Source organism: Hyperolius riggenbachi, chromosome 2, assembly GCF_040937935.1.
Source record: "Hyperolius riggenbachi isolate aHypRig1 chromosome 2, aHypRig1.pri, whole genome shotgun sequence".
Classification (NCBI taxonomy): domain Eukaryota; kingdom Metazoa; phylum Chordata; class Amphibia; order Anura; family Hyperoliidae; genus Hyperolius; species Hyperolius riggenbachi.
The window spans coordinates 161,492,135-161,520,121 of NC_090647.1; the positions used below are offsets into that span (position 1 = coordinate 161,492,135).

General features: G+C 41.5%; 1 protein-coding gene across 10 annotated transcripts in view; it reads left to right on the top strand.

Annotated features, from left to right (window-relative positions):
- ENOX1 (ecto-NOX disulfide-thiol exchanger 1) overlaps window positions 1-20,873 on the top strand; it is a 723,730-nt gene extending 702,857 nt beyond the window's left edge. For all 10 annotated transcript variants that reach the window (XM_068267775.1, XM_068267774.1, XM_068267784.1 and 7 more), the window contains 2 exons: window positions 9,546-9,631; window positions 18,402-20,873. In XM_068267775.1, the coding sequence (XP_068123876.1) occupies window positions 9,546-9,631; window positions 18,402-18,533 (218 nt within the window). In that variant the 3' untranslated portion in view covers window positions 18,534-20,873. The remainder of the gene's footprint in view (window positions 1-9,545; window positions 9,632-18,401) is intronic.
- The last annotated feature ends 7,114 nt before the right edge of the window (window positions 20,874-27,987 follow it).

A 27,987-nucleotide genomic window follows, 5' to 3' on the forward strand; every position in this document is an offset into this window, starting at 1 on the left:
CTTTTTTAAGGGGAACTCTGAAGCCAAGATTATTGCCCACAAAGTCAATTATATACAAAAATACAATAACCAAGTTTAAAAAAAAACCAGAGCAGTTAAGAGAGCCCTCCAGATATAGTTAGCACATAACAACAACAAAATAGCTGTACAGCCTCTTTCTTCCATAGGACCCAAAGTGCATAAGCTTGTCTCAGATCAGTACATAGTGATGTGTACAGTGGAACAACTTATTTGTTCATAAATGCCAGACTAAACAGGTGGCTTTTCAGTTTTGATTTAAACGTGTTCAGGGTTGGAGCTGCCTTAAGTTTGGCAAGACATTCCAAAGGGTAAGGGCAGCATGACAGCTCTGGCTCCAGGGGTTTTTAGTTGGCCTCTGGGGATGATCAAATTATTGGATCCTTTTGATTTGAGGTTATGGGAAGTGTGACACAGTTGCAACAAATCCTTCAGGTATCCCGGGCCTGGGTTCTGTATTTGAATGTTAGCATGCCGAAGGATTCTCCATTTCATGGGCAGTGAGTCTAGTGAGCAAAGGATTGGTGTTATCCATTAATAGGAGCTATTTAGTTGGCACCAAACGCTCAGCTGACAGATGTACACTGTTCACCATTCCCTTATGGCTGTGCTCACATGCAGACTTTTAGTATTTGGTAGTAGATACAAGACTGAGCACCAGTCCTTGCTATTTGGGTTAATTGAAGGTAAACAGTACAGGCATACCAGACAAGACAAAGGTTAAGATACCAGCCTTACAGCCGTTTTGCGGCGTTACCGCTTCCTCAGAGTCCAATTAGGTATCAGTAGCAAGGACTGGTGCTCCGTCTTGTATCTTCTACCAAGCATTGGTGTTATGTAGCAAAAGTGGGGTTGGCTTGTTAACAGTCTTGCAGCAGCATTCTGTACTAGATCTGTAGGTCTTTATTTGGAAGGCCCGCATAGAAGGCATTGCAATAGTCCCACCTTGATGTGATAAAGGCATGAACTATGTTTTGGAAGATCCTCTGAAAGAATGAGGTGCTTCATTTTTGCAATATTCCTTAGGTGAAAAAGGAATGTTAGAAAGCATGTAAAATATGTAGAAACACAGTCCAGTTAATGAACACATGGAAGGGAACACTTCTTATCTCTGATTCAAATATGTGGTATCAGAACATGTGAAATAATCTCTTACTGAACACATAAATATAATAGATAAAAATATCAACTACACTTTGAAAGGAATTAAAAGCAGTAAACTGGTATTCTTAGACTGTATGCTACATGTCATAAATGGGGTATAGTACCTTGACGAAGAAGTAAGGAAATCTATCTATGCAGACCTCTTTTACTCACCACCCACTGTAAAAAGCGCTGGATGTTATTGGAATTGTGTACAACAAAACTGAAATGGTTGCTACCTGCACTTCGGCAAATGAAAGCTTCTTCGAGGTGGTTTGTTTGCTTGTGAACATTTGTGACTATTCAGCCTGCACACATTTAATAAGAGCACCTGTTTAATTGGACACCAGCTCTTGCCAATAATTAGGATATCAGTAATGTAATGGCAACCAATATTCTGCAATCGGCTTCTATTACCTGTACCTCACACTAACCTTCCACTCGCCAATGCATAACGCTAACCTCCATCCCACCTACACTTAACACTATTCTCCCCCCACTTTTGCCTAACACTAACCTGAGGGCCGCACCAATTTATCCTGTGATTTCTGATGTACAGAGTTCAGCTATGCACAATAGCTAAATCATTGGCACCAATTACCCACCCCTGCCGCATGCTCCACCGGTATCTGAAATCCGGCTACATAATTCCTGAACCGCGGTTTCCAATAAACCCAGCCATAGCAGGTCTCCTGCTGAAACTGCAAATTACATTGTTGTCTATGGCAGTGCCTGTTTTGTTCCAGTTGGGTTTTGTTAACAGTAACAGCAAGGTTAAAAGAAAACACCAGACCAAGTAGCAAGGGAATGAATCAGAAATCTTAAAGTTACATAGGGTTCCCACACTTAGCTGGAGTGACACGGTAAATCAAGAGAATCTTTTTTTTTTTTTTTACATTTGAAACAAACCTTGATTTAAAAAACTTCATTGTTGACCAATAAGATGTATACTATATGCATCATGCACACAACTATGACAGAACTGTTAGTATTGCTTAGCAGTTTGCAGCTATAATTTTCAATGTAACATTTTTAGGTGACAATTATTCCATTACTTTACCTATTTTGGTAGAATGCAGTTTTCATTTTTCCGCATACTAATAAGTGTGCCATCTGTCTGTCATTATATTCTATCTACAGTAGTATTTACTCAATGCTCTGCAAGAGGGGATGGATTGTTTAGTATATTTAACGCATACAGAATGTCCTAACACTCTTCATACCGTTTCATATATTGTAGCAAGCTCAATGTCATTATCTTGCCTCCAGCTAACCATTCTCAAGGGTACTTGTGGCATAGTATCATCTAGCCCATATCTTTTCTCACCTAGCTAGACTATTTTTATGTTTACATATCAGTTTCTTTAATGGAAAAAATCTCATTGATTTTTACTTCTATTTCCTCAACTCATCACAACAGATTTTCTGACATCAAGTTCTTGGCTTTCAGCTCAAGCCTTAAAGTGGATCCGAGATGAAAAACTAACTATAACAAGTAATTTGTCTATATATCTTATCTAAAGTTTAGATCGTTTACACAGCAAATCTAGCTGCAAACAGCTTCAACAGTATATGATTATTTCTTCTTGTGATACAATGAGAGAAGCCATATTCTGCTTGTCATCACACAGGCAAGCTGCTCTGTATCTCCACCCCTCCCTCAGCCTGTGAAAATTCCACTCCTCTCTCCTCCCCTCTGCACCCCCTTGCCTCTGAAATCTCAGGCTGGTAATGCCTCCTCCTCCTCCTTCTGGGAAAAGCCTCCTCCCCAGACTGAGCTCCCATGAGCACTTGCTACATGGAACTCAGAATGCCTAGGTGCTGGAGGTTCTGTGGGCAAGGCTTGCTTAGTTTATAGGGAATTAGGGTTTTAAAACAAAAGAAAAAAAAAGTATTTGGCTTTTTTCATCGTATCCACTTTAAACAAAGTCTCCTGCATAAACAAACGAATAGTTCCTTCTTATTTTGTGGAGAAAATAAACCCGACACTCATCTTAGGGTCACTAGTTACAGAGAAGCCAATGTCTTCATAGAATTTTTTTTTATCATTTATGCCTTAATACCATGTACCTTGCTTTACCATACTTTACACTCCAGACACATCTCATTTCCCACCTATCTTATATTTAGACCATTTTGCTGTTAGGTTAGCATTGTGGAAAATATAGATTTGAGTCATCCACACAGAATAGTTAGTTGACACCAATTCAAAATCCAGAAGGACCTCCTTCTAGTTCTCCTCATCCAACTGATCTCTGCTTCATCTACTCCTGCTGAGCATGAAACATGCCTGCTAGCCTCAGACCAAACAATCCACCATATTCAACAATAGTAGTCATCCATTGTACATATCTGGTGTCAGCCAGCAGCTAGGGTGGCTGTAAGTAGTTGTGTTCATGCACAAATTGCATGTATTTGAATTGAAATACAGAAGATAGCCCCATGTTTATTTGCAATTCTGCACATGAATCAGTTCAGCACCCCTACACTAAATAATCCAATTGCTACAGTTCATTCTTGTGCAACAGCTAGCCACTTGCAAGTCCCACAACTCTAGCCTCCCTGGATATTCCTATTGGGGAATATACAGGTCCCAATTTCCTCCGCAGAACAACTTGCTACGGGAGGGTTTCTAAAAGATAAAAACCTTCTTTTCTTCAATCGCTGCAGCGCAATAAGACTGAAACCAGTGCTGGTCGTAATGGAAAAATCTACGCTTACGGATCATTATGCATAATTTTACGATATTACGCAATTATGGTTATGGCGTAGGAAATTATCTACGGTTCATCACTGTAATTACGCGTTAACTTACGCAGTTACGCGTAAGGATACCGTAATGTAGGCGCTTACGCTACGATGTTACGCGTAGTGCCGTAATACCCATTAATGCATACTTTTTGACGCATAAGGACGATGTGTACGCAATAGCCGTCAATGTGACAGCTATTGCGTACACATCATTCGTATGCGTCAAAACGTACGCTTATATACTGATGGGCGGGAGAAGATACTATTGGTTGCTTAGGATGTTGACTGATTGGCTACTCTTAGAAAAGGGGAGTTGTACATTAGTAATTACGCGTAAGTCATCGTAAAATTACGCATACCTAGCAATTACGGTAGACGGCGTAATTACGATACTGCGTTACGGCTTACGCGTAAATAATTACGTGTAAGACCGCAAGTTACGCATAGCGCTTACATGTAATTTTCCACTCCACTCAAAACCTTTCACATTATTTTCTTGACATGAGAATAAGGTCTGTTACTATCTTGCGCTTTATTAACCAGTTCGGCCTATCTGGACGAGCTTCTTCGTCCAGATAGGCACTGCTGCTTCTGCCGCATGGTGCGCGCGATCGGGCGTGCTCCCGCTGCCCGCCGCTAGTCCCCGATCAGTGAATGGGAATATAATTCCCATTCACTGATCTAATTTCCCCGCAGAAAAAACGACGTTTTCTAGTGAGAGAGCGCGGTATTTCTGCCCCCCAGGAAACTTCTCCGTGTACTTTAGTTCCTGGATGCGAGATCGTTCGCATCCAGGACTCTTTTTTTACTGTGGCCATCTTGTGGCCAAATAGTAAACTGCACCCACATACATTTTTAATAAAACAATTCTATTATTTTACATTTAAAATTAGGAGTTTCCCTCCCACACCAAAAATTACCCACATACATATTTTATAAAAAAAAAAATAAAAAAAAATACAATAAAAACAAAACAAAAACAACATAAATAGTTACCCAAGGGTCTGAACTTTTTAAATATGCATGTCAAGAGAGTATGTTATTATATTATTAAAAATTATAAGCTTATAAATAGTGATGGACGCAAATTGAAAAAATGCACCTTCATTTCTAAATGAAATATCGGCACCATAAATTGTGATATGGACATCGTTTAAACGGTGTAATAACCGGGATAGATGGGCAAATAAAATACATGAGTTTTAATTACGGTAGCTTATATTAATTTTAAACTATAATGGCCAAAAACTGAGAAATAATGAATTTTTTTCATTTCTTTCTTAATCTTCCTGTTAAAATGGATTTAGAAAAAAATAATTCTTAGCAAAATGTAGCACCCATAGAAAGCCTAATTAGTGGCGGAAAAAACAAGATTTAGATCAATTCATTGTGATAAGTAGCAATAAAGTTATAGGCGAATGAATGGGAGGTGAACGTTGCTCGGATGCATGAGATTTTCGGCACTGCGGTGCTGAACCGGTTAATAATCTCCTACTCCCTTTTTCTTTTAGAAGAGACTAAAAGGATAGTGACTGTTATCATATAGAACATTCTTTGGAATCTGTGTTCATTTGCTTTTTATTAATGCCTTTCTCCCCCTACTCAGAGATAGTGTTGGTGTTCAAATTAGGAAAATCGTTCCGAAATCACCCTAACATCACACTTCAGCTCCATTCAGCAGAGAACCTGCGGAAAGGATAGGGGAAGTTCAGTTACTTGCGCTTCACGTCGTGTTTCGTGTGACTCCAATACTTCCTCTTTTAGGCTTTGGAAGGAAGAAGTATGAAGTCATGAGAAACCCTCCATGAAGTGCAAGTAAGTAAACAGGCCCTGATCCTGCTCCCTGCAGACAGTAGATCACCAGCACTCCAGAGATGTATAGAATAAAACGAGTGCAGATTTCTATACTCTTCTGTTAATAAGCACATAATAAGAGGTGAATATACTCTGTGATAGCTTTTAAAAGGCTGTAAACAGAGATGAAGAGCTTTTCATAGCTGTCAATATTTTTAACAGGAGTGAACCCCTTGGCAATAGCCCAGTACTGTAGTAGTTTTATGTCTTGTATAATCACATAATAATTAGAACCTTAATGTCACATTTGAAGTCTAAGGCAATGATTCTACTAAACTTTAAATATATTGTGGTGGTCCACGGTCAAAATGTGATCCTGAATTTTCTATTTTTTCATTTACTGCTAAAAATGAATAGAAAGCTTTACAAATGCAAAAAAAAAAAAAAGGATCAAATAAATAATAAAAAAAAGTGATGGCATGTAAGATTAACTCTTTTTCTCTTGGACAGTAATTAAGTTTAAGCACATTTGTATTGCTACACATGTTATGTCCTTAGTAGAAAAGGTCAGATTTCTTTGTGGTTTATCCTTTCTATTGAAGCCTATGTTCAAACGACACTCATGTGGATTTGATCTACTTATCAGAGGCTTTTTCAGTGAATTGACTTGCAGCCAGTGTTCATTCATTATAAATATGGGTGCACCTCTGGTTTTCAGCAGAACATTTTATACAAACTATTTCTATGACAGTGGAAGCAAAATGAAAGTGTAAGGAGTCAAATAGTCTTTCTTAACATACATTTTTGAGGGAGAGTGCATGATATTCTAAAATGATTTGCACATTAGGCAAACAAAAAGGTGACCCAACCATCATAAGAGCTTTTTCCCGAGATCTCCAGGCCTGTTCAGTGAGCACACCATACATGGTCCACTAGGTCTGGACTTAATTTAAAAAATTGCCTGATATGATGCGGTAAAAACATTTAGCTGAAAGATTAGTAAATTGCTGGATCCCCGTGGAATTTTTTTTTTTACTTCCCTGGCGTTCAGTTTCCCAGGATTTCTGTGCAGAAAGTGATCCAATTAATTTTCATAACCTTTTTTTTCCTCTAACTTGTCAAAATGTGTCAAGCAAGGGTCTAGTATACAGTGCAAAAGAGTATTGACGTGTGTGCAAGTCAATACTGTTCACAGCATGTTTTGTATTGACGTGTATAACTGTCAATACCACTAGGTAGCTTAACCACTTGATGACCCAGCCTTTACCCCCCCCTTAAAGAGAACCCGAGGTGGGTTTGAAGAATATTATCTGCATACAGAGGCTGGATCTGCCTATACAGCCCAGCCTCTGTTGCTATCCCAAACCCCCCTAAGGTCCCCCTGCACTCTGCAATCCCTCATAAATCACAGCCGCGCTGCTGACAAACAGCTTGTCAGAGCTGGCTGTGTTTATCTCTATAGTGTCAGTCTGCTGCTCTCCCCGCCTACTGCAGAACTCCAGTCCCCGCCTGCATCCCTTCCCTCCCTGCTGATTGGAGGGAAGGGATGGGGGCAGGGACCAGAGCTATGCAGGAGGCGGGGGAACAGCTGAGACTGACACTACAGATGTAAACACAGCCTCACAGCATGGCTGTGATTTATGAGGGATTGCAGAGTGCAAGGGGACCTTAGGGGGGTTTGGGATAGCAACAGAGGCTGGGCTGTATAGGCAGATCCAGCCTCTGTATGCAGATAACATTCTTTAAACACACCACACGTTCTCTTTATTGACCAGCGCTGTTTTTTGTGATCTGTGCTGGGTGGGCTCTGCAGCCCCCAGCACAGATCAGGGTGCATGCAGAGCGATCAGATCGCCCCCCTTTTTCCCCCCCTATGGGGATGATGTGCAGGTGGGGTCTGATCAGTCCCGTCCTGCCTGAGGTTTGCAGGGGGGGGCACCTCAAAGCCCCTCTCCGCAGCGAAAATTCCCCCCCTCCCTCTCCTACCTGTCCCCCCTGGTGATCGGGGCTGCACAGGACGCTATCCGTCCTGTGCAGCCTGTGACAGGATGTCCTCTGTCACATGGCGGCGATCCCCGGCCGCTGATTGGCCGGGTATCGCCGATCTGCCTTACGGCGCTGCTGTGCAGCAGCGCCGTTCAATGTAAACAAAGGAGACAAATGTCTCCTGCGTTTACATTTAGTCTGCGAGCTGCGATCAGCGGCTCGCAGGATATTCACGGAGACCCGCTCCGTAATCTAGCAGGAAACGGCCGCTCGCGCGAGCGGCCTTTCCTGATTAATTAGGGAGGCACCTGGCGACGCAAATCTGCGTCGCTGGTCCTCCAGCTACCACTTTACCGCCGCACGGTATGAATGTGCGGTCGGCAAGTGGTTAATAAACCTAGATTGTTCTTGCTTTATAAAATTAAAGTAAAACCTCTTGCTACGGATGCTGCATGCAACTGCAGTCACAACAGCTTATTCACCACCCTTTTAGCAACCTTGACTATAATGTGATATAACTCAGAAACGGGTAGCAAACCATTACCTCCTAATAGCATAATAGCAGACCAGTATAAAATGCACCACTACAAGTTTGCTAGATCATAAATTATATCCCCGCTGGAGATGCTTGGAGATCCCTGGCAGTAACTGAGTAAATCCTACTCATTGCGTTTCTGTTATTGTGTTCCCTCTTATCGAGAGATGCACTTGTAAAGTAAATCAATGATTGGGTTTGCTGCAAAGAAGTTTCCATACAGAGACATGCTGCTTACATTTTTTAATCTTTCGGCTGGTTTATTTCAATGAAAAATAAGCGACTGCATCAGGGGAGAACTGTACTTTTTTACAGTACCGTTTAGCAGTAATGGGAATTAAATAGTTTTTATGACTACGTACGGTGTAATTATTGGGAAACTTCAAGTCAATGTGTTTCATGACACATCTGTATAAAATATTTTCTCTAGGGAACATCCATGCTAAGAAAAATGATAATTGCCTTATTCCAGTAGCTGCAATTTTGTATTGGCAAATCAAGCATAAAATGGATGGTTAATAAGCTTCTAGCAGACTGAAATGAAAAACACGGTTCTACATTGTTTTATCTCAGTCACCTGGCTGCAGAATGTTACGCTGTTGTAAGCTGCAGAAGGCAGTTAAAGGACAACTATTGCAAACGTTTGTAAAATATGAAATACACCAGTAGACCCGAGCCCGTTTAAAAACGGGCTCTAGGTCTTTTTCTGGCCACCGCTGCCAGTGCTCATTTTTAAAAAGCACTCTCTGGAAAGGACTTTTACAGTGGTGCTGGAAAGCCAGTCTCCTCTTGTGCACACTATTCTGCCAGTTGGTGCCATTACCATCCAGGAAGTGCTTTTGAAAATAAAAGAATTCCTGAGGATCCCCCTTGACAAGATAGATAAGTCCAATGGTATCAGATCTGTCACATTTCTACTGCCTACTGTGACAGAAACGTAGGAAAAAATATGTATACTGTAGTGCATCTTATTCTTTGACAAATGTACAACGAATGCATGTGTATTTTAAATTTTACGCATTTTAGCAATAGTGGTCCTTTAAGGAATCTCTGCAGTATTTCCACAGAACAGAACAGCCCAGCCTGGCCATCTAATTCTGAGCCTGTGGCTGGAATGTTGGTTAACTGAGCAGCCTAGGGCTTCACTTCATCCAGAATGTCAGTTACATTTTGCAGCAGATATAGAGGCGATCTAGGGCTCTCCATCAATTATTTCACCAGCCGTTGACAAGATTTGTATTCCTGAAATATGGGATGTGGAAAGCAGCAGGTTGTCGAGCTATATTTAATGTATGTTATGTGCTTGTTTGCCTTTCAGGTATCATATCTACGTTCCTTAACGTCCATCCCTTTGGGGCAAATATAGAATATTTGTGGTCTTATCTTCAGCAGCTTGACTCAAGGGTAAGATTTGTTTCCTATTTAATTCTCATATTTTTTGTTAAGGCTCTAAAATATATTCTATGATTTTTACATTTGGCATAACTCTCTAGGTAAATGCCCCTTATAATATCTACTAGGCACTTAGATCATTGACAGCCTTTAGCAAAAAAAAATTGTATCTGACCTCTCATTGTTACAGTTGTTTAGAGATTTTGTATCAGATTTTGACTTATGATTTACAATGTATCCAGACAGTCATTACAAACCTACAATTTTCATATTGCAGTCAGTGTCACAAGGTGCCTTACCAGTTTGCTGTTTACATAACTGTGATTAAGCTAACAAACAATTTGAATTAGTAGGTTTTAGTATACACAGGACTCATGACCCCAACATGAAGATGCTAAGGTTTGGCAATCAGTTCCTCGGTCACCAAATATTATAGGCGGGAAAAGGACCCCTACACACATAATCTGATAGGGTCCTGCTTATATGGTCATTCTGGGGGTTCGTGTTAACCATCATGCAGTGTACAGTGATATTAATGGGTTAAGTGGATTGAATTGGCAATGGTATGACGAGTGGCGCATAGATTGTTAAGAAATGGGTGTGGTCTTCTTGTGTGGGACCTCTTTATAGTAATACTGCAGGCTTCTTAAGTGAACTTCATACAATGGAAATGGAAAATTGTCATAATCTCTAAGACAAGCTACCAATATATACAAACCTTTAGTTAGACATTTAGTTTACCCATGCAGCCAGAACTTAAAAATAATGTGACCCTAGTCGGTGTCCTCAGGAACAGTGTGCTTTCTGGGCATTGTTACAAGAGACCTGGGTTGGAATCTCAGCTCTTCCTGTTCAGTAAGCCAGCACCTATTCAGTTAGGAGTCCTTGAAAAAGACTCGCCAACACTGCTACTGCCTATAGAGCGCTCCCTAGTGGCTGCAGCTCTGGCGCTTTGAGTCCGCTAGGAGAAAAGCGCTATATAAATGTTCTATGTCTTGTCTCTTGAATCTTCCTGCCTATGCTTAGGTTTACATAACAGGTCAAACATGGCCTGACATATCATTACTATGCTGATGACACCCAGCTATATTTGTCATTCAAACCTGACGTCACAGACCCTACTCCACAAATAAACGCATGCTTGGCTGAGCTTCAGGAGTGGATGAATAATAATTGGCTAAAACTTAATGCTGACAAAACTGAGGTTCTTGTTATCGAGGGCCAGGGCTCAAAAGCAAAGCAGCTCCAGTCTCAACCAACACCGCTAAGGATAGGGAGCTCAGACCTGAACAACTCAGACTGTGTGCGCAGCCTGGGAGTACTGATTGATGGGAAATTAAGCTTCAGGAATCAAATCTCAGCTGTTGTGAAACATTCCTTCTTTCACCTAAGGAATATTGCAAGGATTAAACACCTAATTCCTTCAGAGGATCTTCCAACCCTAGTTCATGCCTTCGTCACATCAAGGTTAGACTACTGCAACGTCCTCTACACAGGCCTGCATAAGAAAGACTTACGCCGCCTGCAATTAGTACAGAATGCCGCCGCAAGGCTGTTAACGAGCCAACCCCGCCATTGCCACATAACACCAACCCTGAGCTCACTCCACTGGCTACCGATAAAATGGAGAATTCTGTTTAAGATTGGCTTACTGACATTCAAATCCTTGCACAATCTGGGCCCTGGATACCTGAAGGACTTGTTGCAATTACATCACACCCCCCACAATCTTAGATCAAAAGGACGTAACACCTTGGTCACCCCCAGAGTCCACCTCAAAACCTTTGGAGACAGAGCCTTTTGTCATGCTGCCCCTACACTTTGGAACTCCCTGCCACACCCAATCAGGACAGCCCCATCCCTGGAAACATTTAAGTCTAAACTGAAAACCTACCTTTTCAGTCTGGCATTCATGAACATCTGACTATCCCCTCTGTAACACAACCCAGCCTGAAACCCTGTATTAATCTGAGACACAGCTATGCGCTTTGAGTCCTATGGGAGAAAAGCGCTTTACAAATGTTATTGTATTGTATTGTATTGTATGCTTAATATTCCAGTGCTCATAGAAAGTCACAGCAATCATTGTGGTTTTACTATTAAAGAATATTATTAAAGCATTCGAAAACAACAGTAACCTCCTCCATAGGTGACAGGCTTACAGGCAGACAGCTCTGACAGAAAGCATAAAATTGCATTTTCCCTTGGTACAGTGTTTGTAAATGTCTTGCTACTAGGAAAGTGTGTTGTACTTGTTATAATTTTATCAGACACAATGAATTAATTTGCATTCATATGGACGTCCCCTGCATTTCCATGGATCTTCCACAGTTCACTCATTTAGCAATTGTTAATAGACATTAAGTATAAGGTGTTACTAATTTAACACTGTGGGAGGCTTCAGAAAATGCAATTACAATGTTAATAGTTTCCAAGCAACATGAAAACTCCACCACAATAGTTTGGATTGCATAAACCCGAGAGCAGTTCTTCAGGTTAATAATAAATAGTTTATGATGGTCCAGATGCAAGAATATGTTGTTAAATTGCTAGTTAAACAAAAGTACAATCAACCCATGTGTAATAGATTTTACGAAAAGCACTGATTAAACAAGAAATATAGTTAACATAGAAAGCAAGTTCATATCTAGGTTTATGATATACATTGATTGAGGGATGAAGCTCTGGAGAGATCTTCATCACAGCATGCTAGTACCTATGTGAGGAACAGCAATATAATAATTGGTCCACAACTGCTCCCGGAATACACTCAACCGATGAGTATTGAAACTCTCAAAATTTCACACATTTGTAAGTGTTGGTTAATTTGGTTTACTCCTAGTTAAAGTGGATCCGAGATAAACTTTTACTCATTGCATAATTGTGTTCCTTTCATATAGTTTATAGGGCATTCCTCAAGCCAAATACTTTTTGGCTAATTTTTTTGTTTTATTACCCTAATTCCCTATAAACTAAACAAGCCTCGCCCACAGCTTCTCCAGAGTGCCATGGCACTCTCAGCCTTAGTAGCAAGGGCTTATGGGAGCTCAGTCTGGGCAGGAGGAGTAGGAGGTTACTAGCTAGAGATTTCAGAGGGCGGAGGAGAGAGGAGTGACGTTTTCACAGGCTGAGGGCTGGGGATGCAGATCAGCTTGCCTGTGTGTAATGTGACAAACAGAACAAGGCTGCTCTCGTATCACAGGAATAGATAATTATAAACTGTTGAAGCTGTTTGTAGCTAGATTTGCTGTGTAAATCTAAACTTTAGATAAGTTATACAGACGTTACTTGTTATAGTTAGCTTTTCATCTCGGATCTACTTTAAGATATGATCTGGAGGACATTTCCGATGTGTATTTTTTGCTGGATCAATATTGAAAGAGAACTCTGCTTTACAATTTTTACCTTATATTTCCAATTGTTTATGTATATCAGACTTCTCAGATTCTGATGTAATAGAGTTCTAAATTGTGTACCATAATTCAATAAAATGCCACATTAATTGCACACTGTCCAGTGTGGTAAGCACTGCACAAATTAGAATTTTTACACTAGAGAGATTTAACCCCTTAAACCTGTAGATACACAGAAAGCATGAAAAGCCATCTAATATGTGGAGCTGCAACCACCATCACTAAACAGAGATGGGATTTTTAGCAGCACTTGCTGTCTTTGTGCAGTGCCTCCACCTATGGATTCCCATGTGGTGTTCTACCCGTTGCAGAGTATATAGTCAGTGGAGCAAGCTGGAGAGGTGGTGCATACCAATCTTTTGTGTTCTACAGATCTTCCGGTTCTGCTCTACACCTGAAGCTCCCTCTTTTGTTCTCCATCTTCGGCCCAGTGCACACCAAAACCGCTAGCAGATCTGAAAAACGCTAGCGGTTTTGGGAGCAGATTTCAGAGCGATTCTAGGCATGTTTAGAGCGGATTTCTAAATATGCCTAGCGGTTTTGGCTGCGTTTTTGTGTAGCAGATTACACATATTGTTACAGTAAAGCTGTTACTGAACGGCTTCTGTAACAAAAACGCCTGACAAACCGCTCTGAAGTAGCGTTTTTCAGAGCGGTTTGCGTTTTTTCCCTATCCTTTACATTGAGGCAGAAACGCTTCACACCGGCAGATTGAGGATGAGGATTTGAGGATTGTAGCAAACCGCAAACGTGCCTCCTGCTGCACGTTTGCGGTTTGCTACAATCCTCAAACTGCCGGTGTGCACCATCTCATTGAGATACATTAACTGAGCGGTTTGACAGGCGGATGCGGCCGGCGGATTGCATCAAAAACCGCTCGGTGTGCACTGGGCCATACTCTGTGTCTATAGCCGCTGTCTTCAGGGTCCTTTTGATCCTTATTATTCATTGCTAATTTAGAGTGAGGTTGGATACACTGCGACTTCACGCTGCAGCAGATGGAGGAGGAAAGGGAGGCATTGGCTGAAGAGAGTAGCACAGCAATTTGAAATACAGGAAAGGTAGCTGTAAATCCAAAGTTGTGACGTTAGTTAATTTTAGTGAAAGCTTCCACGGAGTGCAATGCCTCTATCAGATCAAATCAGCAATTGAAAACAAATGTTTTGGTTGCTGTATTGTTCCCCTTTTTAACAAAACAATTATAATTGTGTTTATATCTACAATTTAGATGCCAGTACTAGAATTGGTACAATGCATTGCTTCTGACCCTTCTTTGTTTACTTTGTAATGTACAATTTACGAGGTCTGTGTAATCAGATTTTCTAACAAAGAAGGGAAGATTAAATGTAAGCAAACAATAGTCACATGTATTATAATTACTGTTAACATAATTAAAGTAGAATGCTCCTGCTGGCAATGTACAAAATTGTGCAAATTAACTAGCATTTATATGCCTAGTTCACACACAGTACCCAAGTTCATGTTTAACAATGCAGCCTTGCGGTCTTTGTATTTTAAAGTATAACTCCAGTCATGTATGTGGGGCAGCACAATGTTCTGTGTGGCCGAACTAGATACCAGTAGCCTGATGATAATAATACGTTGTCTTGACGCTATCCTGAATTGTTGCATGGAAACCACTGTACCTATATAAAGTACTGTGCTGCCAGACTCAATTCCTGTATGAATGAAACAAGTCAGAAGAACAATACTTACTGTAGATTAACCTCTGTCTATTCTCATTTCATGTTATTTCTCCTGTGAGTTTATTTACAAAATTATCCTATGCCTAGTTCAGATTTTTGTTTTTAAACTTGCTGATTCTGCAGTGGAGGTAGTTTGAAAATTGCATCAGAAGTTTGTGTGGCAGGGGTATCCGGGTAACTTGCATGTATACCCAGACACAATCTCTGCTAAGATCTCATCTCTAATCTCATCTCTAACAATCATTGTGTTTTATCCCAGTAATATGTGGGATGTGTTTTTCTGCAAATATGCTTTCTTTATCTTATTCAGAAGGTAGCTAGCAGAGATAGAGATGCTTTTAGAAGTCCATGCTCAGCCTAATGATGTAACTACTCACTTTTGTTTTTGTCATACATGAACGATGAACAGTTCTGCCAAGTACATAAATACTGTACACGAGCCACAGTTAAGTGGTTGAATGGTGACTCTGTGCCTATGCAGTCATCTCACACAAGTTTTAACATTGAAAACCATATGTACCATGATGACCTACATAGGTACAGATAGATTTTTCCAGTACCTGTTTTTTACCCACAAATATTTAGACCCTCGAAGGAGAATTCCAGCCTCAACTTTTTTTTTAGTATGAAGATAGTACATCTATTATACACCAGCAAGCATAAAGGAGAGGAGAACTAAGTATTCAACTCACAGAGATCGCCTGGGTGACTTCACAACAGAAAAGTGACACCGGTTTAATTCTCACAGACGCCAGAACTAAAAAAACTTTGAATGAAGTTCCACTATAACTATGAGCTAATAAGAGGCTTATTTAAAGCTCTGGAATATGTAAAATGTCTTACATGTGAAAAGATTTGTAATTCTGTTTAGCAAGTCCTTGAACATGGAAGTCTCTACATGGCCCAGACAACGACACTGCCAGCAAACTGACCACAACATACAGACTGAGCTGTCAGAAGAAGCATTCATCTACTGAGTCATCACTGTGCCATCTCCTCCTGTGAGGAAGCTGCTCATCCAGTCTCAGAGCTCCTGCAAAATAATGGCAATTCTTTAATTGCTTCATTACTGGTAGGACTGGTGATGGAATGCTTTTACCAGATGTTTGGCTTTAATTAACCATTTCAGCCCGCTGGGATTTTTCACCTTATGCATCAGAGCAATTTTCACCTCCCATTCATTCGCTAATATATATCTATATCTTGTTTTTTTCCGCCACTAATTAGGCTTTCTTTGGGTGGTACATTTTGCTAAGAGCCACTTTACTGTAAATGCATTTTAACAGGATTAATAAGAAAAAAATGGCATGGAATCGAGCAGCTGATAAGGAGCGCCGGCAGTAACGGGCGGTAATCGATCTGCGCGGACAAGCGGGGACGCGGCGGGGGTCGATCCGGCGGCTAATCGGCCGCTGGATCGACCCGTGTATTCCCAGCATAAGGCCCCGTTTAAATTTAATCAGTTGCTCTCAGTTGTAACTAAAAGGTCAACTAATTTTCAAAGTAAGTCCCATGTTTTCCTATGGCACCTTTCACACTTAACGCGTTTTAACTGAAATATTTTTCACAATGCACTGCTATGGAGAAAAAAAAAAACCGTGTGTCACAGGAGCCCTAGTGGCTGACCGCACTTAGCCTTCTAAACGGTGCCAGCGCACGGATCGTGCGAACTCTGGTCGCAGTCAATGCGCAGGAACCGTTAAGAATTAGCCGCAGACAACTCAGAAGGGAGCCTGTGAGACACGGGTAATTACAACGTACACACGATTCCACGGTATCTGCCACCACCACTGGTATGGGCCAGTGGACCCGATTTACTGACTGACTAGTCCTGCGAATAAAACGGTTAAACACACGGTATTCTGTCTAGCCAACAACAAACAAACAGTAGCGTATCTTCAGAGACCCGGGATCAGTTCTGTGTGTGCTGATAAGCAGGGTAGCGGAACAGTGAATGACTTGGAGGAAGTCTTTTATTCACAGCAATATAAATAATTAATATATACAGACAATTATTAAAATCAACAATTATTAAAACAGTAATAGCCAGTATAAAAAATAAAAGAAGGGAGAAAAATACTTAGTTCCTGGAAAGATGTCCTTTAGTGGGAAAACTTGTAAAGTTCTTGGTTTCAATCAAAGTTCAGAGTTCAGACCAGGTGGATGCCAGCATATCCTCAAGCTGGCACCAATGAGTTCAAGATGTTTTCAGGGTGGAGGACTCAAGCCCGCCTGCTGGCTCTGTGCTTTTGATGAAGCTGGTTTGGGGGTGTGGCAATGCCGGCCCCCTCTGAGCTACCAGCAAATGACAGTTCATTCCCTCTGAGAGATTTTAGAGCTAAACTTATGAATTGCTGTAACTCCTGAACCATACACGTTACATTTAGGGGGGTAACAGCTTCATACTTGGAGGAAAATACAGATTAATATGATATCCGACATGGCTAGTGCAGCAGATCAGGGTCCTGGGTAGATTCATACCTGGGTTGTAGGGGCCCCGGGCCCCTCTCAACTGGTATCAAGAGATCCAGCAGGACCCTACGGATCCAATGATACCGCTCTCATAACCACCCTATTTATTGTATTCTGTAAATGGGCAAAAGATTATATAGTACATTCATTTCTTCCTGCTAAGGCTGGAGTCAGCCTGACTGGAGTCCAGCTGTGTCTGCTTCTTGGGATCTCCCTCTATGAAAGGAACCTTATGGTTCCTGTAATTAGCATCTGGATGTGAAATCAGCTGGGACAAGCTTTCTGAACTCAAGGGTTTGCCCCTGCTTGTTAGCATATCAAAAGAGCCATCCTGCAGTTAAGGTGATGCTATTTCTCTGCTGAGAAAGGACTGCAGACCTCCTACACAATAAATCCAGATTCTATCGATTTGAAGCGCAATCGATGCAGAGAATCGAGTGCGATCGCTTTTTCTTCACGGGCGGTTACAGGACGCGCCTGCGGCCCCGCAACCGTCCGTGACAACGCGTATCAACTGATTAAGTGTAAACAGGGCCTTAGTCTTTCTTAACAATTTATTTAATTGCCACAGCGTAGAAGAACTTCAAGAAACTTTACACATGCCATGCTTTGGGATGTGACAAACACATCTTAAAACCCAAGTGGTTAAACACACAGCCTAAGGTATTCAGGGGAAGCCTTGTTTGTTCTGCTCTCGCTGTTGCTGCCTATGGGGAGATCTCACTGTGAGTCTCCATTAACTTTGCTCGTATTGCTCTCTTATCACCTCTTCAAAGCATGCGGTATGTTCCGTGCCATTACCGCCTGCTCTAATCTTTATGAATTGACATTTACTGACATATGTTGAGGTAATTACCGCACAAGTTGGTAATTTACCTCACTGCTCGGAAATGTCAGCTTTTCATGAGGTAACTGCTTTTATGAATTGACATTTTTCTAAGTTCTCTGTAAAGTCAGCTGTTTTCTGCACTACTGCATGCGGTAATGCTTTAAGAATGATAGTCTATGGATACTCCTGCTATTTGCAAGTGTTTTATAGCAAACATGTACAGGTAAACTGAAACAGATGTGATCAAAAATGTAATCTATTTTTGGTAATTATGGACTAGCCCATGACTGTTCATTTTACCTTGTCAAAAAACTCTTCTATTTTTTCACCTTTTGGTTTATATTTCTTTATTTTATCTTTAGATCTCAGCAAATGAAATTGAAACCTTACTCCTGAGGTTACCGCGAATGTTTAAACAAGAATTCACTGGTGTAGGAGCAACACTGGAGAAAAGGTGGAAGTTTTGTGCCTTTGAAGGAATCAAGTCTGCTTGACTTTGCTTGGTGGTAGAGACATTTAGTGGACCTGCTGTAGGGCAGCAGATGTATGAAGTATTCCATAGGCAAAGGACATTTTGCAAGGCCAACGAACTTGAATTTTAGTTACATCCGTGATGTGCCCTTGTGCGTGAAGACGTCATTGTGCGCCAGTTTCTCAGCTTTTGTATCAGAATTGTGATAGAACTCTTTACTGTAAAGGTAATTACAGCAGGTGTTTTTGTTTGAATTTAGGTAGCTCTGAACATGTGTAGTTACTAAGGGTACTTAGAAAGGAAATTAGATGGACTAGCAACTACTGAATAAGAACGCAGCCCCCAGATTTAGATTCTGATATGTCAGATGAATCAGGAACAACGTGTCCTGATGGCTGGACAGTTATGAATTTAGTTGTCCTAAGAATCTTGTCCACGTTTAAGCAGCCTGTAACTCTTCATCTTTATTGGTAACCATACATGGAGGTGCAACCGATCTGTCTTATGCCTTATTTTTGTATTTATTATGTGAGTGTACCATATACTGAACCTTTGGCCAGTTACTGTCTATTCTCATAGTAAAGGTGGCCATACATCTACCAATTTAGCTGTACAATTGACCGTTCAATTCGATCATTTTATCGAATGAGAGCGAATCGAGTGTGTTCCAGTATGCTTGATTGAAGAAAAGTGGTCAATGTCATGAAAAATCGAGCAGTGTAGTCAAACGAGCTGGATGGTAGACATTGGTTGATAGCACATGAATTGACAACTGTTCACATATCATTTGATTGACTCTGAATCGATTTTTGCATTCAGAGCATGGGGGCATAAAACAGTCAGATCGATTAGTGAAGGTGAATCGCATAGGATATCGCTGGTAGTGTGCGGGCCACTTGTACCTGACCTAAGGTGACATTATGAGAAAAACAAGTATGCACAGTCCCAAGCCTACATAGAACTAGGCTATAAGCCTTTTTACATTATTTTTCTGAATTGACGTGTGGCATAAGAATAATGTGTATGTACAGTTCCAAGCCTACATAGAACTAGGCTGTAATTCTTTTTACATTTTTCTCAGTGTAAATATTAAGAATCCAGAGCTCTAACTGACATTTTCTCTGCCATCAGAGAATCATACTGTGGCGTTAACATTGATAACGAATTAGAGGTCATAAAACTCCTGCAAGGCTGAGAAACACTTCTGAGTGCAGTGAACATATAACACAAGTTAGTAGTTCAAGAGCTGTAGAAACATTCATTTGAAACAATAAAAACTTGTTGTGTTGTGCATTTAAACACACAATTTGTTTTATCTAATCAGTTTACATTCAGTTCACTTTTGCTGAAATCAAGCCACAGCTCTTTTGTGTAGCCAACTACCCTTCCAGCAAACAAAACACATTTTTCATGTCAGAAATCCATGATAGACATGGCTGACCTTGCAGGTTTGGGGATGGTAAGTCTGATGGGACTAGGGGATTCCTATAGATATGTAGTCATTATACAGTTAACAATGATATATGGCAGGCTTAAGTCCATATAGGTGTTGATGTATTGGTCTTCTGAATGGTCCTTAAATCGTCAGTAGAATTGTAGGGCAGTGCACCACTGGTTAAGACACTGTTCACTTCTACTGATGTAAGATTGGGAAGTTGGCTATATCCATGTGAAAAGATGCTGCATATGACCTAGACCTGTGAGAGTCTTGCCTTTATTGAGCCTTAAGGTACAATTCAAATCGATAAAAGGGACCTTGCTTAGTAAGACGTTTAACATGTTTTCCTGTAGCAGTCTCTTTGTATGGCACCTAACCCGGTAAACACCCTTACAGCAAATATTCTATGGCTTGCCAGTAGTTGAAGAGCTACAGGTTGTCTACCTCTGATCTCTAGAGAAGATACTTGAATGTCTACAATACTGAAATGTATCCAGTTGTGTTTAGCATTGCATCCCTTTTATATCCCTTTTTACACACTAAACCGTTCCTTGCTTGGCTTGTCTGAGCCTTCTGAGATATCTTTCCATGATAGAGGACTTTCCAGATCCTAGGGTTTCAGCATAGTTATCTTAGTTACTTATATAAATGAATCAGAGTTACTTAATGTTTTTTTTATTTTTGTTCTTGTTCTTTTTTCATTATTTAAAAACAGGGAATATTTGTCTTTCCAGGAGAGATTACACAAAGTGAACTACTCCATGATAAAAAAATAAATTATTTTTTTAATGTAATCTAAACAGTCGAGTGTCACATTCTATATTGTAAATGTATCTTCCTGATGTAAATATTTAATAAAAAATGTTTTTTTCCTCTGTATGGGTATGTATTATATTCAGATATATGCATCAGATATTCAATCGCCTTGCTATCAAATTTTATATTAAATACTTGAAAAATGTAATAAAAATAAATTTTCCAGTAAAAATCATTGTACTTACAGTTGTTGATGTCATTACTGAAATAGAATGTTTGGGATTCCCAGGCTGCTTCTCCCATCCTCATGGTTATTGTCAGTGGCTAACTATGGGGTCTTGTCCTGTGAATAGTGTGTGAAGTGTGTGTGCAATGCCTAATTAATCATCAGGCGGACTAAAGATTAGTGTTGGAGTTCGAATTAGGGATTCTGCATCCGGCACTGTGCAGAACACCGCATTTTAGCCCCCGAAGCAGCTGTCAGGGTCACGGAGAGGTCACTAACTTCATGTGACTCCAATGCTGCCTCCTTTTGGCTTGGAAGGAGAAAGCATCGGAGTTAGGAAAAGTGTGACATGGACCGCAACCCCATGACCCTCTCCACTAGCTTGGGTGCAGAAGCGTGGTGTTCTACATAATGGCCTTGATTCACTCACCAGCGCTAAGCGGGTGCAAACCACGGAGTTAAGTGGTTTGCACCCACACATTGCGCACAGCCCAGTGCAGTGCACACGCAGCCGGTAATAGTGCGCGGCTGCACCCACTGCCCTATAAACGTCGCACCGCGCACGAATACCGGCTGCGTGCGCACTGCACTGGGCTGTGCGCGATGTAGCTTTGCGTGGCAATTAGTGCCCGCAAAGCTACATTTCAGGCACTAAGTGGCTTTTCACTCCAGCGCTAATACTTAGCGCCGGTTAGTGAATCAAGCCCAATGTGTTTACATACATAACACGAACACTGCTAAAAATAATTCTGTTTGGTGAAATAGTACTCTTCAAGTTAATGCAGTCTAAAGTCATGTTAGGGACAGTCAAAGAAGTAGTAACTATATAGCTAGAACAGATGAACATTATTGAGGAGCAGGATCTGTCTCCTTACCTGGTGACTTTCTGTTTGTATGCTTTAGCTTAACCATAGGCCAAGGGATGCCAGAATCCATACCTGTAACATGGATAGTCCTATATCATGTAACTGGTTTGTTATAACAAGGTGGGGAGAAGACCCTTTTACAGGTTAAAGTATTTATAAAGAGCTTTCATTTCCACAGTGTTTTATAGAGTATATATTCATGTCACTAACTGTTCTTCAGAGGCATTCATAATCTATTCCCAACCATAGTCCGTCATTGTCTTGTTCTTCTATAATAGTCTAAGGCCAATTTTATTGTATTTTGGAGGAGGGGGGAATCAATAAGCCTATCTGTATGATTTTGAGTTATGGGAAGAAACCACATGGGGAGCAACTACTGAGAGAACATACAGACTCCTCTCTGAGATGTAAAGTGAGGCCATAGCAATGCATGGCAAGACAGGTATCCACTACATTATGTTGTCATTATTACTAGGGAGGAAAGGGAAGCCGGGGAGGAGCTGTGCCACATTTCCAAATGTATTGGTAGTGGTTGTAACCGTGCTACTGGCCTTCTACTTAAAGGGGTACTACAGCGAAAAACTGTAAAACTGTAAAATTTAAAATATGTGCAAACCTATACAAATAAGCAAATACATTTTTTCCAGAGTAAAATGAGCCATAAATTACTTTTCACCTATGTTGCTGTCACTTACAGTAGGTAGTAGAAATCTGACAGAAATGACAGGTTTTGGACTAGTCCATCTCTTCATGGGGGATTCTCAGGGATATATTTATTTTCAAAAGAACTTAGTGAATGGCAGTTGCTCTGTCCAACTGCCAAAAAACTGTGTAGCGAGCCGGGAAGCTGGCCAGCATCTTTGTTTAAATCCTTTTTTGGGAATATCTTTATAAAGAATAGAAGCCTTGCTGAGAATCCCCTATGAAAAGATGGACTAGTCCAAAACCTGTCACTTCTGTGAGATTTCTACTGCCTACTGTAAGTGACAGCATTATAGGAGAGAAGTAATATATGGCTCATTTTACTCTGGAAAAAATGTACTTCTTATTTGTATATGTTTGCACATATTTAAAATTTTACAGTTTTTTGCTGTAGTGCCCCTTTAACACTAAAGTTTTGCGCACACATCGGAATAAACTCTGCTAAAGATGGGCTCTCCCGAGAATCCTGTTTGTGTACAGCAACCCCCGATCCTCCCCAAAGTGTCACAGAGTGATCTTGCCTGCAGGAGGATCTCGCCCACACACTGCCAGGCCCGGATTTACCTCACAGGAGCCTATAGGCACAGATGTCCTGGCACCTTAGACTTCACCCTCCATGAATCCACAAACCCCCGCCGAACTGCACCGCGAGTGTGCTGGCTGTCCCAGCTATCACTTCTCCCTTACTTCCCTTGCCTGTCATAGGTGGCTACAGGTGTTCCCTAGTATTAGGTAGCCAGAAGTACCCCCAATATTGAGCACCTAGAGGTAGCTAGAGTAACTATTAGGTAGCTAGAGGAACCTCAGTATTAAATAGCTACCCTGACTGAAGGGAGATCTCGGCAGTGGAATGCCTAGAGCAGTAACAGTAACAGTAGAGCAGTAACAGTAACTTACACTCTCATCAAAACTCTGCATAGGGAAGGGGGGGGGGGGGCACTCAGGGAGGAGAGTGAGCCGCCTTTCCATCATCAGGCGCCTGTAGACACATGCCTACAGTCCCTTAAGGTAAATACGTCCCTGTACACTGCCCAACACCATTGTTCCTTCTACTTACCCCTTCTGCTCCATTATGTTCAGCTTGTCATCACTCTGCCACAATCCATACATACTTTACTGAGTGCATTGCTAAGCTAGAGGCATGCAACAAGTCTATATAGCATCAACTACGAACTGTTGCCAGAGGGATCAACATAAATTGCATATGTGTACTTAGCTTAAGCATGTGTACTTACAGACAGTTTTGCCTCGCCAATGATTGTCCAATTGCACCACTTCCATGATGTAGTATGAGGGCCAACAGATTTTGAATACTATGGACAGATTGTGTCAGAATCGGAATCTTTTATTTCGCCAAGCACGACTGAGTCATGCCCGGAATTGGGTTTGGCAGGTACAGGGCTTGTGTGGAAAGGACATACAATACAAGAAGACAACAATTTAAGCTATCAATGTAAACAACAGTTCGAACATAACGTCAACAGAGTTAGACCATAGATTATGTACAGCAGAGCAGTCATGTGTTACTGATTCCCTCACACTACATGGAGGTAGAAAAATTGGCCAATCAAAATTGGATGTGTGTACATACCCATAGATATGAGCTCTTCACCCACTGCAGGTGGGTCAGGTGACTGTCATGTCATCTCATCAAACAAGCATAATGGGTCATATTTATTAAAACCAGTGTAGGGAGGATTGGCACAAATCTGGTGCAAGAGCAGTTGCACACAGTAACCAATCAGAATCCTTGATCTGGATATCTGCTCTATTTTTGCACCGGCTCTGCTCTAGTCTTCCTTCCATTAGTTTTGATAAATCTGCCCTACTGTGTCCTATTATTTCAGTTCTAACAATAGTCAAGATAGAGCAAAGTGACTGAACTGAAGCTTTATTATTAAATCCATAACTTTTGTCCCCAAACGTCTTCCTTGACTTTGCCTTATTGATGTCAGCTGCCATTGCTTTCCCTGATCCTTAAGCCCAGTATTGCAAACAAAGTTAAAGCAATGGGTGATACAATTCCGCAGATGTGTACAAAGAACGCATCCATTTTCTGAATTGAACCCTGTGACAGGGCACTGGAGGTGATGTTCAGACAAAAAGACACCTTCACGGAACACAAACAAGGTAATTTGTGCAGCTGAATGTTCCTGTTAATAGTTACACATGCACATGATTCAGGTAATTGAAATAATTACAGACTTGTTGAGGTAGTAAAAATTAGCTTGCATGGGTCAAAAATCTGATAAAAAGCCTCAGTAAACAGAATTTCGACGTGTTTACACTCCACACGAAGATACTCCTAATACAAATGTATACTGTATAATTAAATCTTCCAGGCACATGGTAAGAATTTCAATCGCCAACATTATATGCTAATGGCCGAATGTCTATTACAATGTCGCATTTTCAGTGCCAGAATTAATGTTCAGTCAGTGTTTCTCCATAAAGCTTAATTTTCAAGGATTTATAGTGGAACAACACAGGACATTAATTCTGGGGTAAAACTTGGCCTGCAGCCATTCTACCTATCGGACAAATATTTAGGAGAAGCTAAGTATGTAGATTAACTTTTCCCTCTCTAAAAGGATGAAAGCTAATGATAATTTTTCAGTATTCTAAGCTACTTAAAATTGTTCAAGCGAAGCATTTGTGTCTATGTTAAGAAAGCAATGTTGGCAGGCCAAAAGTACCATTTAATGGCGCCTCAAATCACAGTATGGAGATTAAGCCTATCTACTATGCTAATTTTTCAAGGCTATAAATTCTGAAGATGTTCTGAAGCCAGAGTGGGACTTGGTGAATATTGCTGCACTGCGTATGTGGCACCAGACCAATGCTTATTTATGAATAATTTAAAAGAAGTGGGTAGTGATGTGAGCATATGCATCCTATGTTTACTGCTGCAAAATAAATTGTTAAACAACATACTTTTTTATTAAATTAGCAACATATGAGAATTTACTAATTACCTTTTTTTGGGGGGGGGGAGCTTTGGGTTATATGCTAGTTTGATTGGTAAGTCTCAAAGCACAAAGTCCTGCTTTTCTACTGTAGTTAAAAAGTTGAGACAGTTAAGACAGAAATCTAATATTACTACAGGGGTTTCCAGAGGTCATGTGACCATTGCTAAATCACCCACACGAATGAGGACAATTCTTCACTGCCTCCTGCTGCTCATTCCTCTCTACATAGAACAGAACGTTTAGTCAAACCACATGTCTATACAGCATATGTACTGAATACTGTCATGTGAAACAGTCAACATTAATTATGAGCAGAAGTAATTAACCAGCTCCCAACCGTCTAACGCCGATCGGTGGTAGGAGCGTGACTCTATGGGGACCGCCGAATGGCGTCATCTTGCTCCTCACGAGATTAGCACGGAACGAGTGCGCGCTCCCTGCACTACGCAAAGGGAGCTGCCGCAATCAGCCTGCCAGCTGTAATCGGCAGGCTGAGATAAAGAAAAAAAAAAGTGTGTACAGTGCTGCAATCTAGAGCAGCGCTTTATAGAGGAGATCCCTGTGACCTAACTGTCCCTCCCAATGTCTCACAATCTACTCCCTATCATAGGCTGATGCCTATGATAGTGTAGTTTATGTAGGCGATCTAGGACTAATTTGGGGGGGGGGGGGGTTGTTAATAAAAAAAATAGGGTTTTTTAAAAAAAAAATTTGTAATTAATAAAAAAAAATCGCAGCAGCAATCAGAGACCACCAAAAGAAAGCTCTATTACTGGGAAGAGGAGGAGATCAGATTAATTTGGGTGCTAAGTTGTATGGCTGTGCAGTGAACTGTTAAAGCTGCACAGTGCTGAATTGTAAAAAATCGCCTGGTCACTAGGGGGGTAAAAACTTTTGGTCCTCAAGAGGTTAAGCCTGTGTATGGGCCTTAAAGTAAACCCTAGGCGGGGATTATTAGTGTAAAAAAAAAAAAAAAGATATGCTACCTGATCCCGGGGACTGGACAAACCAGGTAGCCGCAATCCCCACCGCTCTCCGCTGCTCCTGTGTGTCTCACGCAGAGAAGCATGCAGGGAGGCAGGAAAGCGGCAGGGAGAGCGACCAGGGAGAGACGGTGCCCAATAGCAGCTGGGGAAGGCCTGCAAGAACGCCCCCAGTGGGTGCAATACCTCTCCTCCCTTCCCCTTGAAATTGTTGACAATCACATGTTGCCAATTTAGGGAGGTGATAGTGCGGTGCAGGGGGGGGCAAAGAGAGGTGTGGGGGGACACAGAGGCATGTCCTGCAGCAGTAAACATGCCTCTGTGTCCCATCTGCCCCTCCTGCGCTGCCTCATGTACACTTTAAAGTAACAAGTCTGTTTACTGATAATTTGGTCCACTGTGAACAGCTGCCATTACTTTATTATTGCAGCAGTAAAACAACAATCTGTTCTTGTTACTAAACCTCTAGCTAAAGTTCTTCACATGCTCAATAGCTGGTGGTCACTTACTGATTGTTTTGGGTGACAGTTTTATAAAAATTTGCTTCTGCCAAACAGCCTGTTCTTTTTTTATGGAGGCGAGCGGGGAAAACAGAAGGGGTTGTTTGTATTTGTCACTGGGGATGACTTAATGGTGTCACCTGTACTGAATATCTACCATGTGTAGGGAAAAGGTATCCTATAGATAAAATAAGATGAGATAATGCTCCATGAACAGGGCAGTCTTTAGTTAAAGAGCACCTGAACTGAGAGGGATATGGAGGCTGCCATATATATTTTTTTCCTTTTAAACAATACCAGTTGCCTGGTTGTCCTGCTAATCATCTGCCTCGTACTTTTAAGGAAATCTTAAGTCTAATAAAAAAAAAATGTGTTTAACTTACCTGGGGCTTCTTGCAGCCCCCTGGAGTCGTCCTGTGCCTACGACATCGGTCCATTTCCCTCCAGCAAGCAGCGACGACCCCCTCAATGCTGGCCGATCAACCGCCTCAAAACCGTGCTCCTGCGGGCAGGAGAGTTCTGCACATGCGCAGTATGCAAAAATCGGTACCTTGGAGTCGTCCTGTGCCTACGACATTGGTCCGATTCCCTCCGGCAAACAGCGCCGACTCTCACAATGCTGGCCGGCCACGTGCCTCCTAATTGTGCTCCCGCGGGCAAGAGAGTTCTGCATATGCACAAATCGGTACTGCTCCCAATCGTGGAAGCACGATAAGGGTGCGCATGGCTCGGGAGCTGTGCATGCGCAATAGCGGCCGGCGACCGGGCAGCTTTGCGGGGGTCGTCACTGCTTGCTGGAGGGAGTTGGACCAACATTGTAGGCACAGGATGATTCCAGGGGGCTGCAAGAAGCCCCAGGCAAGTTAAACTAATTTTTTTTTTATTAGACCTAAGTCTCCCTTCAACCACTTACGGACCACAGGCTTAAAACCCCCCCAGTGGCCAGGCCATTTATAACAAATTAGGCCACTGCAGCTTTAAGGGCTCACTGCAGGGCCGTACAACTCAGCACACAGGCGTTCCCCCCCCCCACACA